This window comes from Lasioglossum baleicum, chromosome 12 (genome assembly GCF_051020765.1).
Source record: "Lasioglossum baleicum chromosome 12, iyLasBale1, whole genome shotgun sequence".
Lineage (NCBI taxonomy): Eukaryota > Metazoa > Arthropoda > Insecta > Hymenoptera > Halictidae > Lasioglossum > Lasioglossum baleicum.
Window position 1 is genome coordinate 12,511,098 of NC_134940.1, and position 17,607 is coordinate 12,528,704.

General features: G+C 46.1%; 1 protein-coding gene across 1 annotated transcript in view; it reads right to left on the minus strand.

The window, feature by feature from the left end:
* Positions 1-17,607, minus strand: part of Fng (Fringe glycosyltransferase) — a 101,164-nt gene that overhangs the window by 39,897 nt on the left and 43,660 nt on the right. Inside the window, exon 5 of the mRNA XM_076435246.1 lies at positions 14,677-14,836. Coding sequence (XP_076291361.1) covers positions 14,677-14,836 — 160 coding nt within the window. The remainder of the gene's footprint in view (positions 1-14,676; positions 14,837-17,607) is intronic.

The following is a 17,607-nucleotide window of genomic DNA, read 5'->3' on the forward strand; positions in this document are numbered from 1 at the left end:
CTTCAACGGTTAAACAAGACATTAAAACTGTATGTGTTGCCAGAAATGTTACCGCATGACGCGACTGTAATAAGTAATAACACGCAGTACAATATTCGATCGCGAAACGAGGTCCTGAGAAGCAGTGCCATTGTCTTAGATTTGATGAGTAACGAAGAAAGACAAATGGGACTTCGCTCCGCAATTAACGACTAACGTGTAACGTGTACACATGAGTACACTGTTATTATTATTTTTAATTAAGAAGAGAAATTCCAGACAGCGGTTAAGAAGTAGGTGGAATTCGCAGAACCCCGTTCAATAAACCCTCTCCCACGGGTGTCATCTGCATTGTAATTATTGTTACGGTTTCGCGAGTTCCGGTAATTTTCGTAATTTTTCGTCCGGGTTCGTTTCTCGCCGCCGTGCCCACGATAAGTGCGTCCATTGTCCCAGTTATCGAATCATTCTCACAGAGGAAACGAAGGATGAATCCCGAAGACGGAGACAGGGAACGAAAAAGACCGAGAAATGTGACAAAAGAGTACAAGGCTAGAAGAAAAACAACGAAATAGAGGGAACTTACTATGCCGTTTTTAATGAGATTAAACAGAAAACGGAAAATGGAAAAATAGTGAGGGAAAATTCACACAAAAGGGAAAATATCATTGAGTTGAAACCAGTGGAAAATTGGAAGCAGAAAATGGAAAAATAATGAGAAATCAGTCAGAGAAGAAAAACTAAGAGGAAAACCGTGGAATCGAAAACAATGACAAAATGAAGAATGAAAACACAGAAATAATGGAACGTAAACGAAAAAGAGAAGCCAGAGGAAAATGTGATGAGAAGGAGAAGGATCAAGAGAATTCAGAAATAACAAGAAACGAGAAGGAATTATTGGTCCTGACGATATCGAGCAATTAGTGATCGCGAGGAATATTGGTCGGTTGACCGGACGCATTCATAAATAATGTTGATTTTCCGGGAGAGTAACCAGCGAGATGTAATCACGGCCGCGATAGTTTCACGGCGGCGTGCACTCTGAAAACGATTCCCACGTTCGTAACGCGTTCTGCACCTAGCCGTGATTTCCGGGAGATTTCGAGCGCGAACCGAACCCGACCGTGTCCCCTTCGGTGCGTCGATTAATTAGGCGAGGGAACAGCCAGCTGATCCGAGGCGTTCCAAACCTTTTGTTTCATATAACAGAATACGGTAGTGCACGGTTAGAAACTAAAATCTGCGAGGAAGGTATTGGGGCGCCATTCAATGTTCAATAACATGGCCAAAAAAAAAATCATATGGTCACCATCGATAGCTCATTTTAAAGGCGAGACTCCAATCTTCAAATTTATGTTAGTCTCGGTCATAAAAAAAATTTTCCGAGGTCTGTACGAACGTTTGAATTTGCAAAATTTGGAAATAAAAAAGTATACTCAGTTTGTCATCTGGTACACAGTGTAAAAAATTTTATCGAGAGAAATCCAAATTGTATTTCAAAAGTAGGAGGTTCGAGCTACAAAATGAGACCAGAACGAATATTCGATGACGTTCTTTCACGAAGTTGCAACACTTCGAACGCACTTTTAATTCGGAACGCCTCTAATTCGGAAAGCCCACCATTTGGAACGCCCACACTTCGGCACGCCCACAATTTGGAACGCCCCGTTTTTTCGGCCAACGAAACGTTCCGTGGAACGGCGTACAATAAAATTGTGATGCTGTTGGAAAAATGTTGTCATTTATTGAAACGTTCGATTAAAATCATTTAAGGTTCTGTGGTTCATTGAGAGGGACAATGGGGAAAATTGAAACGCGATTGTGGTAGACTGAGACTAGTAAATAGGGAGGGGATTCAGGGGCAGCGTCCTTGATAGACCTCGGTCCTACGAAAGTGACAAACGAGGGATCGGTCGGCGCGACTTGGAACGGTAGTCGAGGGAACAGGCTAATTAATAGTTCCGGGAACGGCGACGAGGTGAGAGGAGAAAGGATCGCAGGATCGCGCGTAGCAGGAGAACGATGGATAGTGGAGAAAGAGAGAGAGAGAAGGATGAAGGGAAGGAGAAGATATAGAAGAGAGAAGGCTCGCGGGAATGCGGGACATGTGGCGCGCATCCGCGTGCCACCAGCCTGCGAAACAGGCTGCGATTTTCTGCCGAATGCGGGAATAGGTGTTACTCCAGGCCTGTGATCCCTGATAAACTGCACTCTTTACTTCGCTTCTTCCTCCAACCGACGCTAAATATTTCTAACTATCGGAAAAACAACCCTCGAACTATGTCCAAGCTGCTCGAACACCACCAACAATTCCAAAAGAAAGTGTTAGATCGCGCTATTGTGGGAATGATTGCTTGGCACATGATGGATATTATTGCTGGACAGCAGATTTTTTCCGAGATAGCTTACGTAGAAATTAATATCTTCTCTTAATAATTTTAATCGGTTGAAAATAATACAACAGTACGTTTAATGTTTTGCATTTGATGCTAGACCAATTAAATCTTTCTAAAAATCACCAATTGAAATTAAACCAACGCCAACATCCGAGAAATATTGGGGAATAAAATTGTGATGATAAAAATATTCTGACTCGAGCGTGACGAACGATTAGAGTTTGTTCGAAATTGGTTCCTAACTAGTTCGAATGGGGCAAAAAGCAGCTCGGAAGCGGCTCCGAGTAGAAGCCGTGTTTCGGAAACCGCGGTAAACAGGCGGAACATGTCTCGCGGTTTCGATTGGCTTGCACGCAATCAGTTTTCGCGGTGTGCACTTCGGAATCTGTCTGGGCCCTGTCGAGCTTTTGTTTGCCCGGCTTTTTTGCCACATGCTAATAGGAAAACCGCAAGGGGAGCCGGTCGCGCGGAACGAGCATGCTTCCCGAGGGAATCGTCGGCCACAACTGCTTTCTTCGCTCGCTGACCTTCTAATGCAAGATCAAGGCCGACTCTGCGAGCCGACCTCTTTCTCTCTTTCTCTTCCTACATTTCGCTATACTCTATAACATTACCCATCTACGGTTTACTTTTCGTTATATCCCTGTTTCCCTTCCGTATTCCTCCATTTCTGTCTGCCTCGTCTCACAGGATTTGTTAAAAAATATTTTCCTCGTTCTATTTTTCGGCATGTAGCTCGAGGAATGAACTCGAATAGAAATAAGTGTAAACAAGGCTGGGAGAAACGAATACCGCGATTGGACAAAAACGGTGGTGAAGGAAAGTGAGATTTTTGTTCGAACAATAGACTTTAGATCGGACGAAAGAAGGTTTCACGTATCAAAGTTGGGAGAGCGGAGCAAAGTCGAGTCTTTTCGTGTTTCATAGAGGAAGCTTCGAGACTCTTTGGGCGTAACATCGTGCGGGAAGTGTCGACAGTGTCGAGGCGGCCGGAAACGCTGCGGGGAAAGCAGGAAATCCGTGGCAGAAGGTTACTGTTGGCGCGAGCGCGCGGCTGTTCTCCCTTGAAAACGAAGATGAAGTGGCCTTTCGAGATGGAACGGGAGAAAAAAGGGGACGGTAGGTGGCCGCAGCGGGAAAGCAGTAAACCTGCAGCTCCACCGTGGCCGTATTAATCATTTCGCGGACGAGGGACGCGGGGACGAAGCGAAAAAGGCGGAGGGACAGAGCGTAAGAGAGAGAGAGGAGAGAGAGAAAGAGACGAAGGGATGCAACGCGCGGCCGAAAGGAATACTCCCGTGAAATACGAGACGTTTCATTAAAGCAATCCGTCGAATCCCGCAGCCGATAATTATCCGCTACCAGCCGTTTTAATTGGGAGAACCGCGCTTTCGGCTTCTTCGTCAGTTTCAATTCCCGGCCAAATAACCGCTTGGACGGCTCGCAATTATATCTGCCTTAGGCTCGCGCGAAAATTGATACGGAACCGTCGCCGTTGTTCGTGGAACCTTTCTCGGCGAACGGGTCGCCGACGTGGATTGAGTTCGCTCGTTTTGTTTCGTACCGTGGACATCTGGCCCCTGAGACTCCGCCTTTTTCTGGTCGCCGAAACGTTCCACAGTGAACCGCCAATTTAGCCTCTCATCGTACAACTGGAGCACCGATTTTCCAAAAATCAGTGAAATACTTCGATCAATTTTTTTATTCCAACATTTCAACGCCTACAAATTTTAACGCTTCCATGTCTGAATGATCCCAATTGGGGACGCCCTGAATTTGAAACACACCCGATTCGGAACGCCCCTAATTCGAAACGCCCACAATCTGGAACGCTCTGAATTGGTAACGTCCCCGATTCGAAACACCCCCAATTCAGAACGTCCCTAATTTAGAACGCCCACAATGTGGACCGCCCCCGATTCGGAACACCCCAAAAGAACGCCCCCAATTCGGAACGTCCCTAATTTCGACCGACCCTAATTCGAACTGCCCCATTTTATTTCGTCTCTTAGGCATTTTTTCCGTATAAATTGGAACGCCTTATCTGGAAAAGCCGGTAGAACTCGCTGACCAATTTTAAAAATTACACCACCCCGAGGGATTAGATTGTTTAATTCGTGGAACAATGAATTCCCACGGAACCGCGGTTTTTATCGAGCGATCTGCGAGCGTAGCGGGCAGATATTTAGTGGCGGACACCTCCGGGGAGCTCGAAGACCAATTAGCAGTTAGCACAGCGGGAATAAGGGGCCAGAAAGATGTACGGGAACCGAGCGACGAATTCCGGGAACTGGAGAACGAACAGAGAGAGAGAGGAAGGGAGAGAGGCCGTGGTCTCTGGTATCCACGGAATCCCTCGTATTTCGAACAAATCGCGCGATCGGCCACAATGGAGCCATTACGCGGGGCCCCTCGATCCAGCCATTTTTCCACGCCGAGCCGGCGAAACGTCGTTACCGATCCTAGATCGCGAGTCCTATCAGCCCGAGGAACGAGGTAATCAATTTTTATTGCGCTTTGTGCGCCGTGTTCCTCCACTTCGATAAACGCGTCGAGATTTATTCCCGTCGTACTCCGTCGAAACACAGAAAAACCCCGACACGACAGCCGGGGAAACAACGGATAAGAAACGAACGCGTTTTCTGTCGTCGTGCATGCCCGTTATTGCGTGTACCGCGCTTATACAGCAACGGGCGGGGTGGCCGGGCGGTAGGCGGGGCGCGGGAATCGCGGCGAAATCTGAATTGAGAATTAAGCGCAGGTTTGTGCAAAAAGATTTTCTAGACACGCTCTACTCGATCAAATATTAAAAAAGATCATGCATCATCTCAGAGTGATCGAACCAACTGGGCGTGGCCTGGTAACGCCCACCAAAAAACAAATTACCCCACTCTACCTCATTCTTTCTATCAAACAACACTCGTATACAACCTTGCCTCCAATTACTCGCAACTCATGAAAATATTCAAAGAAGGCGTGGTCAACGGTGTGGTCCACACAAGTGGGCGGAGTCTCGGCGCTCCAGGGGCCAAGACACGACAACTAGAGCGCCTAGTCATGCGTTTCGCGCGTGTGTCCGGTCGAGTAGATCGATCTTGTTGGATGAACGTCGCGATCGGCTGAAAATGTCCGCTCGGCACGGCCTTAATCACCGATCCCCATTCTTTCGACGGCGGCAGTGCAATTACGATCGCGTCTTGGCGCTGTGATATTGCGGCGCCACGCCCCCGGTGAAAGGGTGATCCGTCGAGAGAAAGAGAGAGAGACAGAGCGCGCGAGAGAGAGAGAGCAACGGAAGGCGAGAGAATGAGAGAAAAAGAGAGAGAACACGGTGGGCAGCCGGAGTTCGTGCAGGAGCCAGTGGTTTCTGTTGGCCGGTAGGCCGATCCGGCCCCGGGATAACCTGCCGATGAACCGTAAACCAGGAACTTATTACGGAGCGGTGTATCGCTGACTCGCTCGCTCTCTCTCTCTCTCTCTCTCTCTCTCTCGGCTGTACGCTCTCGTACTCGCCCGTACCCCACCTTTATTATTACGAGTACGACTACTACCAGCAGCTCGGCCGCTCACAGAGTGTGCGCCGCGTGCTGCACGTGTTTCTAAAGCCGAGGATGGACGACGGCGAGGAGATACCCCAGCTTATTTGCGCGGCGATCCTCTCTTGGCTGTGCTGCTGCCGAGCTTTCGGCGTCGTTTCACGTTAATTGCAGACCAACCGAGACCAGATGAGATATCGTGCGCGGACTTTACGGCTGGCTAGATCGTACTGTTATCGCGGAAATTCTAATATAAACCTTATTACCTCGCGTGTGCCCCGACCGGGCCAATCGATATTGTATCCGTGCGAGTAACCGGAGTACACCGTAATCCGTTCGCCGACGAATCGGTTGAATCACTCGGCGCAGAGCAAGCAATATCAATAATCGTTCGTGTCCATTTCTTTCTCGTTCTTTCCTCTCGGTACACAAGACGCGACCGCGATTTCTTCCTCTTCTTAATTTAATCACGGCGAAACACTTCGGAGAAGCGTATCGAGCTCCTCCCGGATTCAACCGGAATTTAATACGTCCCCCACGGGGCATGTTTTTACAGGCGTTATTATCCATATCGCTGAAATCGTCGGTTTTGCACGCGGATTACCCGCACCGGCTAGAGAAACGCGAGCCACAGAATTATTCCAGTGCATTAGCTGCGAGCGAGTTTATTGCACTCGGGTAACGACCCGGCCAACGGCGAATAATTACGTTCCTATATTTCTTTCCGCGGCTCTACGCGTCCCTATTGTTGCCGTCTCATTTTCTTGTTATGGCCCGGACTGGCCCCGCGATGCTTTTTACCGGGTCGCTTTCCGCGCATAGATGTCTGTAATTTCGCCAACTGCAGACCCGAAGTTGAATTGCACCGGGAACTGTTAAACGCGCGGAACATAAACCCGATACCCCGTAAGTTCCGAGTAGCTGAGGAGCTTAGACCTAACGGCGCCGTATTTTAGGCGATTCGAAGTCGAGTGAGCGGTCATCTTGACGCTTTAATGCTTGAACGGTGCTTCATTGCGGGGAGTACCAGTTGGTGTGCCCTGAAATTGGAACACCCCCAAAATTGCTACGACTCCAAATCTCAGCTTCCGTAGTTCGACGCACGCCTGCAAATTTTAGCGTTCCCGAATTACACCGCTTCGAATTTTAAGGCTCCCAAACTTCCCCCACTTCGGAACGCCCTCAATTTGGAACGCCTCCAATTTATAACGTCACAACTTCGGCCCGCCCTCAATTCGACACGCCCCCAATTCGGAACGCCTCCAATTTAAAACGTTCCCATTTCGGCACGCCCTCAATCCGGAACACCCCCAATTTAAAATGTTTCCACTTCGGCACACCCTCAATTCGGAACGCCCCCAAATTGCAACCGCTGCAATATTCGGCCAAAAATTCGCTCGCCTCCAAATCGCAACAGCTTCGACACTGCTTACTCCGAAACTCAATATATTCATATTTCAACGCCCACAATCTCGTACGCTTGAGCCGCGAACACCCCCGAGCCGGAGCTCTTGTAAACTTATAAATTCCCTCCCGACAAATAATCAATATTTCTTGCTCTTATGTAAATGGCCGCTCGCCCCCTCGAGAGCCCTCGTATTCAAATCCGCGCTGGCCGGCGAATGGAATCGACTAGCCGAAACGTGTCTTTCGATTAATTATACGTTTCTGCGACTCGTATTTATTCAAGAAGCATCTCCCGGGTACCTTGATTTATGCGCGTCTATGTACAGTTTCCGATGGCCGGTGTGTCATTAACAAACTATCCCCCGCGGCGTTTAGCCACAGGATCGGCGCGTACCCTGTTTTTCGTGTTCGCATCATCCGTAGATGGTGATTTTTCGCGAGATTTCAACGCCGGTGAACGCCTTTCACCGTAGATCCGATCAAACGGGCCGCAATAGACAGAGTCGGCGCGAGGTCGCGCGAAAGAATGCAAATCAACGACGCGCGCTGAAACTAATTATCCGTTCGACGCAACGAAGTAGCAAAAAGCACGAGATCTATGCGGTGCATAGTATGCACCCGGTTTTCCGCCATAGCTCCGAGACTCGGACATGCAGAACACATGGATCGCTCTGTCGTAATCACCGATCGATCTAGGAACGGTGATCGAACACACCGCAACCAGCCGGGGGATAGGAGTACTACCTCTCTCCGGAACGACAATGCAACAGGCACGAAGAATTCCGCCGAAGAGAAGTGTGGAGCAACGGATACACACCCGGCTAACTTTAATCTCCGGCCGGTAACAAAAGTCCCAGTAATTACGGCCGCTGCAGCCCGCCGACGATCAACGGCCGGACTAATTATCCGGTCGCCATTGACATGTGGGCTCGGGAAACACCGACATGCACCGCGGCACCGGTTCAGCAAATATCGTGCGCTAAATGAATCGGACCTCGCTGCAGGAATGTCTTTGTTCTTCTCGTGCCACCCTGAACCCGTTAACTAGCCGAGACGAATTAAATCGTCCTATGGTTTTATATAACGGTGCCACGATTTTCTATTCAATTTCATTCGGCATCATTTCAATTTCAGGGCTCGATAAGCTGGAGATGTTTACTGGGTAGTGATACAGGCCGTTTCTTAATTAACACCTCTGTAGTGGTAGATACCTTTTGGAAACCGGTGCTCCTTGATCTTAAGTATTAGGTTGGCAACTAAATTCGCGACCTTTTGTTTCGTAATTCTTTCATTGTATCATTGCAACTTCATTCAGTGACCATTCCTTTTGAACTGTATATCATTGAAAAGCTCTGAATTTTGTGATTAATTCGATATAGAAAATACTGGTGCTTAAAAAATATACAGGGTGTATCCGTTAAGTTATGTCACCATTTTTTAGGAATTTCCAGTAGTGCAATTAAAAAATGTTGCGATCTCGTGTCCGGTGTGGATTCTCTGTTGACCAATAACGTTGATTTCGTCGATTAGGGAATATCTTAATAAGACGTTTAGAAATCGTTGGATAGGAACGTATGGTCCAATTCGTTGGCCACCGCGTCCTCCAGATCTGTCTCCGTTGGATTTTTATCTTTGGGGATATCTGCAATCTGTTGTATACGATACAGCAATCAATAATGTTCAGGAACTTCGAAATCCCATAACAACTGCATGTAATAACATAAACCGAGACGCCCTAATCATGGCAACAACGAAAAATCTAATACAAAGAGCGGAGTTCTGTATCATAGAAGGTGGATCGCAGTTCGAACATCTAATGTAACTTGATTTATATTGTAAGAAATAATTCTTCATTAAAATTACGTTTGCACAAAATTTTCAAGTTTCAGGTCATTTCAAGATCATAGTATAGTACACTGTTAAATTCGTCTCGACGTCAGAAACAATCCTATGATGTCCAAAACATATAGTGCCATTTAAAGGTGACCTTTACTTTTTTACGTAAAAAACATTTTTTCAGATTCAAGAATATGCGAACACGTAGCTCGTCAAGTACTGAGAAACTTTTGTCTAAAACATTTTTTAATTGCGCTACTGGAAATTCCTAAAAAATGGTGACATAACTTAACGGAGATACACCCTGTATATAAATTACTTAGTTTGAGAAAATGTGGAGGTCGCAAACTTAGTTGCCAAACCAAATACCTTCGAATTCGATTTCAAACCCTCTGAATACCGGTACTCGCGAATTTCACAGTAGCTGTTACACGAGCGGAAAAGTTTTAATCGCTTTAACCGTAGAATAAATCATAGTGCAACGGGTTGATCCCGAGTGCAGCAATCCCGAAGGACAGACAATTTCGTTTTACAAAAAAGAAAAGCGGACAAGCCCGTGCCTTCCATCCTGGATGTAGTCATTTATCAGAAAGATTACTCCGTTAACAGGTCAGCGAGCCCGGTATAAAAACGAGTAAAAAAGGCTCGTTTTCTGTTAGGCGACGAAGTAAAAGGATCTCCACCCTCGTGGCCATTGAATCGATGTCCAGAGAGAGAGGGAGAGAGAGAAAGAGAGAGAGTCGCTCGTATGATGCACGTGCGATGCCTGCAGGTCCGCGAATAGTGCATCGAGACCGTAGAAGCTCGGGGAACAAATAGGACAGCGAGGAGAGGAGAAAGAGGAGAGAGAGAGAAAGAAAAAGGACGTTGGACCGAGAGAACGTGAACGAGGAAGTACAAGAGGAAGCAAAAGAGTGGGAGCAAGAGAGGGAGACGTATTTCTCGGGCAAATATAATATACGAGTACGCGAGGGCCCCCGGGGAGAGCAACGTCCACCATACCGAGACCATAATCTCGGCTGGACGATGGTACCACACCCATGGGGGGTCGACGGATACCACGGAGAACCATGGTGAACCGCATCGCGTTCCCCGCAGATACGAACACGGTGAATCCTTTTGCGAATCCACTTTTCACCCAACATTTTTCCAGATCGCTAAACGATCTCTCGAAAATCGCCAGGTTGCCCTAACAGCTAGCCTCTGGCTCGTAGTACGTTCAAACAATTTCTTAGTTGTTCTTCAGACGGTTCAATGCTGTGGCAATCAAAAGATAATTGCAATCTTGGAGCATTTTTTAGTCCCCGGCTATGATTAGACTGCGGCTGTTTATATGAAATAAATATTTTCTACCTCAATTGCAACAAACTGGAGCAATGTAAAAATTTATTTCCGTTTTCAATAGGTCCATTGAAAATTGTTCTTCAAACACTTCAGTGGCATAGCAATTAGGAGATAATTGCAATCTTGGAGCATCTTTTTTAGTCCCCTACGATTATACTGCGGTTGTTTATGTAGAATAAAAATTTTCTACCTCAATTCCAACAAACTGGAGCAATGTAAAAATTTATTTCCGTTTTCAATAGGTCCATTGGGTTAAAATTAAATTTTCTTTACTCGTCCGCAGAATTATTAAAGCCAGTAAACTTTTAATTGTTGAAATCACGAAGACAATCGTACGTCAAGGAATCAACAAAATTGAAATCTTTCGTTGTCCTCGATAAGTGAACAATACCGTGAATTAAAGATTGTATAAAGCTGCAACCAGCACGGAACATGTCTATTAGCAAAGTAGTCGGTTTCGTGAAAGGGACAGAATTTCTGTGTCGGCTTGTTGAGGAATTTCGGGGTCAGAGGTGTCGGCTGGAAATTAATGGTGGATAACGACAGTTGAAAAATGTTGGACAGAACGCGTTCGATATCGACGCTCGACCAGTATGGCAGTCGGTTATGTAAGATTGCGCAAGGATATATCTAGACGCCAGGCCACGAGTGTGTGCCGCAGGTTTTCGCGGTTTTATTCTGGTTTTATTGCGAGCGGATTCGGTGCGGGGCCGTTTCGAGTGAATGGACATTGTTCGGCGGACACGGGCCGCATAAAAGGAAGGGTCTCGACTCGGTGCTCGATGTTTTTCAGCCCTCCTCTCGAGGACTCCTCTTCATTCAGGCTTCTTACGATCCGGTCCGACCAGTATCGCTCCTCGAAACCCCCCTCGAAAGTCGATCGAGACTCCACTGCGAACTAGACTATCGATAACAACCTCGCTGCTAACCTACTTAAACGCCTATTCTATTGTGCCGATTCGAAAATCGATTCTTAATTCAATACCGCGATCTCCTTTTAATTTTTGCTCCACTCAATTTCATTTAATAAAATTGCATAATTTTGGCGCAAGAGCAAATAAACCTGAAAAATAAAAGACTCGTGTCTTAGATAATGGACCACTTAATTATCAATAGATCTTTACGCAAAATAAAAATTTATTTCGCTTCTAAATAGGCTTAACCATTTACGGTCGGATAACTACAATTGAAAATTGTAGTAAAATGTATGTAGAGAATAAAACATGCAGATATCTTGATAAACTGCAAAGTCTATTCGGTGAAGTAATAGACTCTTTTAAAGATCAAGAACAGGAGATTGAAGTTGGCCTAGGCACGTGTATTCGGTCGTTGCGGTGGATATTAGGGTTGGGGGATGTCATGGGTAGCGTAGAGCAGGTATTTCGAGAGACTCTGATAAATTTTAAAGGACACAATTTCCCAGTGATTCCTGAAGGATCAGTGGAACGTAAGGTCAAGCTTCATCTCGGCCGTATCCGCGGCATTAAACAAATCCAAGCTAACCTAGACCGTAATAATGGTCGGACGAATCTCATTCCACGTAAATGTACCCATTCCGCGATATTCGCTTGCATTCCGAGGGATATCACGGCCACTTCCTGGCGAAATTCATCAGGCCGGTTGCTCCATTTCCACTTGTCCGCCGATTTCGCAAGGGGAATCACGAACGTTTACAATTTCTTCAAGTAGAAACGGTACTCGGAGATTCTCACAAATATCAAAGGCTTGGAACACCTGCTCTGACAAATTTTAAAGCTCCGAGCACCGGTACTCACTGATCTCAAACCCTTCGAATACCGGTATTCAAGCAGTCCAAACGCTTCAAATATCTGCTCTAATAAATTTTAAATCTTCCAGTATCGGTACTTAGGGATCTCAAGCCCTTCGAATACTCGTACTTATGAATTTCAAGGGCTTCGAACACCGTCTTTCAAGGAATTCCAAATTCTTCAAACACAGATCTCGCAACTCTCGAACTCTTCGAGTACCAATATTCTCAATTTCCAAAACCCCGAATACATCAGGAAAAGGAAGCAAGAGAGTTCGAGAACAGGGCTCAGCAGGTCCCAAGCCCTGTTATTCCCGATAATCCGATTTACCTTCGGCCGTGCGTCTGCGAGTGCAGGGTAGAATCAAGTCATCGAAATATTTGGGGGGGTTGTCTAGGAGACGCGTGTCACGGAAGAAGGGAGCGTGTTAGGACGACGCGTTCGGGAAATTCTTTGTGGCACCGTCAGGCGGATCAGAGCCGCCATTAATTTGTCTAAGCGGATGATAAATGCCCCGGGGAATTTTTTCGAGGGTACGTACCGCGGGCCCCTCTCCTGGAAGCCGGCCGTCTGACAACGGTGATCCTTTTATTTCTCATCTTGCTCTCCAACCTCTCTCGCTCTTTCTTCATCTTATTCTCTCTCTCCCTCTCTCTCTCTCTCTCTCTCTCTCTCTCTCTCATTCTCCCGCGATTCTTTTTTTGGTTGCGAAGGAAAAAGGATTAATGGGCTTATAGCATGACACTGCCGGCCGATAAGATCGCGGGGCCCGTTTTACCTGTCGGCTGCCGGCCCCTTCTCCGGGGCCCGATCATATCGCGGAAATCCAAATCGCGTCGTGTATCTCGTAAGTCCGCTGGTAAGACAGGCCTTTTATCGATTTTTGATCAAGCTGCCCCGACTTTGTACATCTGACAGGACCACGGGCCCTGCTCCCCCCCCCCCCCCTCTTACTCTCGCGATCCACCGGGCACGTTTCTTCGCGGGAAATAGCGCCGCGTCATTCCCCAAGGTAATTTCGACCGCGGAGAACGCGACAATCTCAAAAACGAGATCGAGAGAGACTGGTCATTCTCCTGTGTTCCACTTTGAAGGACGCGGTGAGCGGCGATTCGTCCGGATAACGATACGTTGATACTATCCTTGATAATAATCGTCGAATTAAATTCTGTCCAAATATACACGAAACTTGCTCGAGAAACACCGAATCTTCACGATCGAGAATTTTTTTGATTCGGAGATTCCGTTGAAGATCAGAGTCAGTGCCTAAAAGTTAAGTTTAAAAAGGATCCTTGTCGGGGTGGCATTCGGAAACTTGGTTAACGTCGCTACCTCGATGCAGGGGGGTAGTTGCAACCCTTATCAGTTCCAGGCCGCGAGCTGGAAAATGCAGGCTGACTCGCGCATAAATTCGACTACGACATCAACCCCTTTGCGTCCTGTTACCAGCGGGAAATGTTAAATTCTCAAGCGGAGACACTTGTTTCGCTTCCGGTGGCTGCGACGGAGAGAGAATCCGCTTCGGAAGCTTCTGTCGTCGTCGGACCTCCCGCGAGCAAACGGATTTCACGCTGATCCCCGGCCACCGCAACGAAAAAAGAGACTCTACTTATTATTGTTCACGGTGGACGCACCCGGTAACCGGAAGGGGAGGTTCCTCGCCAGAAAAACGACCTCTGGAAACGCTGTAATTTCCTCGGAACCCTAATCTGGCTATTAACCTTCCACGGATGATGATTCCAAAACGATGGACTCTGCGAAACTGCGATCATTGGATTTCTTGAAGTATCAAACTTTATTTTTGGACACCCTCTGAATTTCGCAACGTCCATTATTTGCTGAATGCACTACTGTGTCGTGCTGCGTTTATGAATTTTTATCTGGAAAGCTAGTTGTCCAATTGGTTGAGTCTTTTTTATTCTGATCTAGAGAGTCCAAACTATATTATCCCAAACCCCCATCCCCTAAATCCACGGCCATTGAATTTTATTTTAAACGATCTCTGGACTTAGTAATATCTATCACTTCGTAAAGATATTTATAAGTTTTCATCTCGAGAACCAGTTATCCGGCTCAATTGAATCATTCTTGCTATAATCCACACAGATTCCCCTCATCCCCTAAATCCACGCCCATCAAGTTTGATTTTAAACGAAACCCCCGACCACATTCCCTCGAATCTTGAAAAACATTCAGACTCCGCAATACATATCTCGTCGATTCTCGATCGAATCGAGACGCGAGTCACGTAAATCGATCCTCGAGTGGTATCTGGGTGAGCAGGCTACCCATCTACCCGCAGAAATGATTCGTTAAGGTGGTCCGTTGTTTCTCGAAACGGCAAAAAGACGCGAGGAACAGGTTCCAAACGAAAGGGGTACACGCCAGAACTGTTCTAAAACAACTCACCGGTCTCTTGGAGGGTTCCGGGCCCTGCCTGATGATCTCCAAGGGCGCGGGTATCGACGGTCTGCCCAGGTACCAGTCCTCCCGTGGATTGTAGTTGTCCAGGAGCTTCAGCAGGCGTGGCACGTTCACGTAATTATCGTCGTCGAAGTGGCAGAACCATCTGAAAACCAGCAGGACAGGCTCGATTTAAATCCTTGATGCCGGACGACGGTCTACATGACTGTGGAAACATCTTGTCCCAACGTCAGCTCATTAACTGGACCAATTATCCACGGACTTTCGATACCAGACACAGCATAGTGTGTTCAAAATCTCCAATTTGGAAATCCTCTGGAGTTTTATGCACCGCTGACAAAATGCATCACGTAAGAATATTTAAGCAATTAAAACGATTTAAAAAATCTATGTACCATTTTTATCTGGCAATAAATACAGACAATTTTTATTTTGCATAAAAATCCGCTGCTAACGACAAATTAAACTGGTCACGAACGGTTAAGCCTCCATAAAGACGAAATAAAATTCTATTCTTTTGCAATGATTATTAATTGAAAATAAAAAAATATAAAAAGAAACTTTTTGAAAACCACGCATTATATTAAAATGCACTAAAAAGGAGAAAATAATTTTTTAGACATTAGTGACTATAAATAAAAGCGTGGAGCGCTAAACTACATTGACGTAATCTTCGTGGGCGCTCCACGCTTTTATTTATAGTTACTAATGTCTAAAAACTTATTTTCTCCTTTTTAGTGCATTTTAATATAGTGCGTGGTATGAAACGGTATGAAACTGTAATACTGGTATGAAACGGTAAGATATGTGTGGAAATACGCGAGATAGAATGAGGGGATGACTCCGAGAGACGACGTCGCTTGATGGAGTCCGAAATTGTCCGAAATGGAACTGAATGAACGGAACACCACACTGACTGAGCTCCTTCGGTTCGAAATGGGTCTGTGGAGTGGGGATGAGTCGGAGTGGGAACGCGTAATGGAGTAGGGAGCGCTGGCGCGCCGAGTGGGGATCGCTGAACGCGATCACGTACTACCGAGCGTCGCGCGACGAGGTGTGACGGTTAATATTAAAATTTTTTTCATTCCAGTTTATATTGCATTCCAGTTCCGAGCTATGTTTAAAGTTTCAAGTCTCTAGTTAATCGGGAAGTGGTTTAAAATTCGATTACAAGATTTGACGCATACAACAACAACAATAACAACGACAACTCGGCAAGCTAATATAAGCGTGGTAAAAAGAAAAGATTTTGATTTAATTCAAAATAATAGCGCATTCGAATTGAGGAGAATAAAGCGAGCATAAATCCAAGCAGATGAAAGGCCATACGGAACAGAAAATCGAACGGTTTCCCCAGCCCAATAAAACCATAGTCTTCGAGAACTCGATTGGTAAACCACTCCACCGGCACTCGGCGATTCCAGTGATTAGGGGCGTTCGAACGGTACAGTGAAGGGTCGGGTCGTCGATAAACCGCCGACACCGGCCGATAATTGCTCGGTTATGCGATACGGTGGATAAGGCATAGGGTATCGAATCTAATCGAGCGGGGCCGAAGGAAAACTCTCGATTACGGGGGTCTTATCGTATCGAGGCGTGCTGACATCGAAACGCAATCCCCGAAGGCGTTTCCCGGAACGGTTCGGCTTCGTGACAGAGAGCATAAACGGGCCTACTCTCGAGCGTACATACCTCTATGCGAAATAAAATCTGTCTAACGAACGGTTCCGGGCGCACCATTAGCGCTACCGGGTGGCCACGGAGGCTCCATACGTGCCCGACACAGGCCCGGCATCGTTAATACACCTGAATTCCAGCTTTAATGGCGTAGCCAGGTACACAGGTACAACGGACCAAGCTGAAACGACGTCTCGGTCCGCTTCATACGCGCGCCGGATCGTATCTTCCGCGTGAACCGGAACGATACAACGCGACAGCGCTATGGGGCGAACCCCATGGGGCTATGGTGCTACGATTTTTATTAAATCGATGCCGCTCGACCGGCAATTTATGGCGCATTTCCTGTGGCGCGGCTTGGAAAATTGTGGAACTGCTTCGCATACGGAAGAGCGCTTCTTCAATTCATTTTTAAAAATTCTGTAACAATTTTTACGTGCTTGGGTGGTCACAATTTATTGGGTCGGCAAGAAAGTAATTTCGATATTTTAAGGTGAAGTAAAACCGAATTTTTTTATTCAGGCGATGAACAGGCGATATTCTTTTTGGCAATGGATCATCGAACAAAAGGGAAAATACTGTATTCATTAAAGTTCATTACTTGAATAAAAAATTGGGCTCTATTTCACCTTAAAAAATACCGAAATTACTTTCTTGCCAAGCCAATACATTCGAGGCATGAAAGTATGCGTCGGAACTGTAAAGTGCAACAGCATTGAATATTGTAGAAATTTTGGTTGTTAATACGAATAATATATGCGCACTATTGCGCACTCTTGATAGCAGACGTTTAATCATGTTGTCCATTAGGGATTTTAATGAAAACGTGATATGATGGAGTACAATCATCATTTCAATGGCTCGTTAATTCTTCGGGTAAACTATAGACCCGCAAATTCAGCAATTTTTGTGTCGATTCGAATGACGAATATTGAAGATGGAACATTTGCAACTAGCAAAGATTGATCATGTTATCCATTCTGTATTTTATTTGAACATGGCATTGGTACAGGGTAAATTAGGCTGGGTGTAAGTGATCATTTCACCAAGTAATCACTCGTGTCCAAAATACAAGCCTACAATTTTCGTATTTCGCATGCACATAAATAGAACGTTTGGAACTCAAAATGAACGGAAATTCAAAGCCTAGTGATCAGCATCGGAATAACTGGAAACAGAGTAGCACGAACGACTGGCATCGCAGAAAGATGTCGTCGCGGAAAGTCGAGGAAGAGCCGC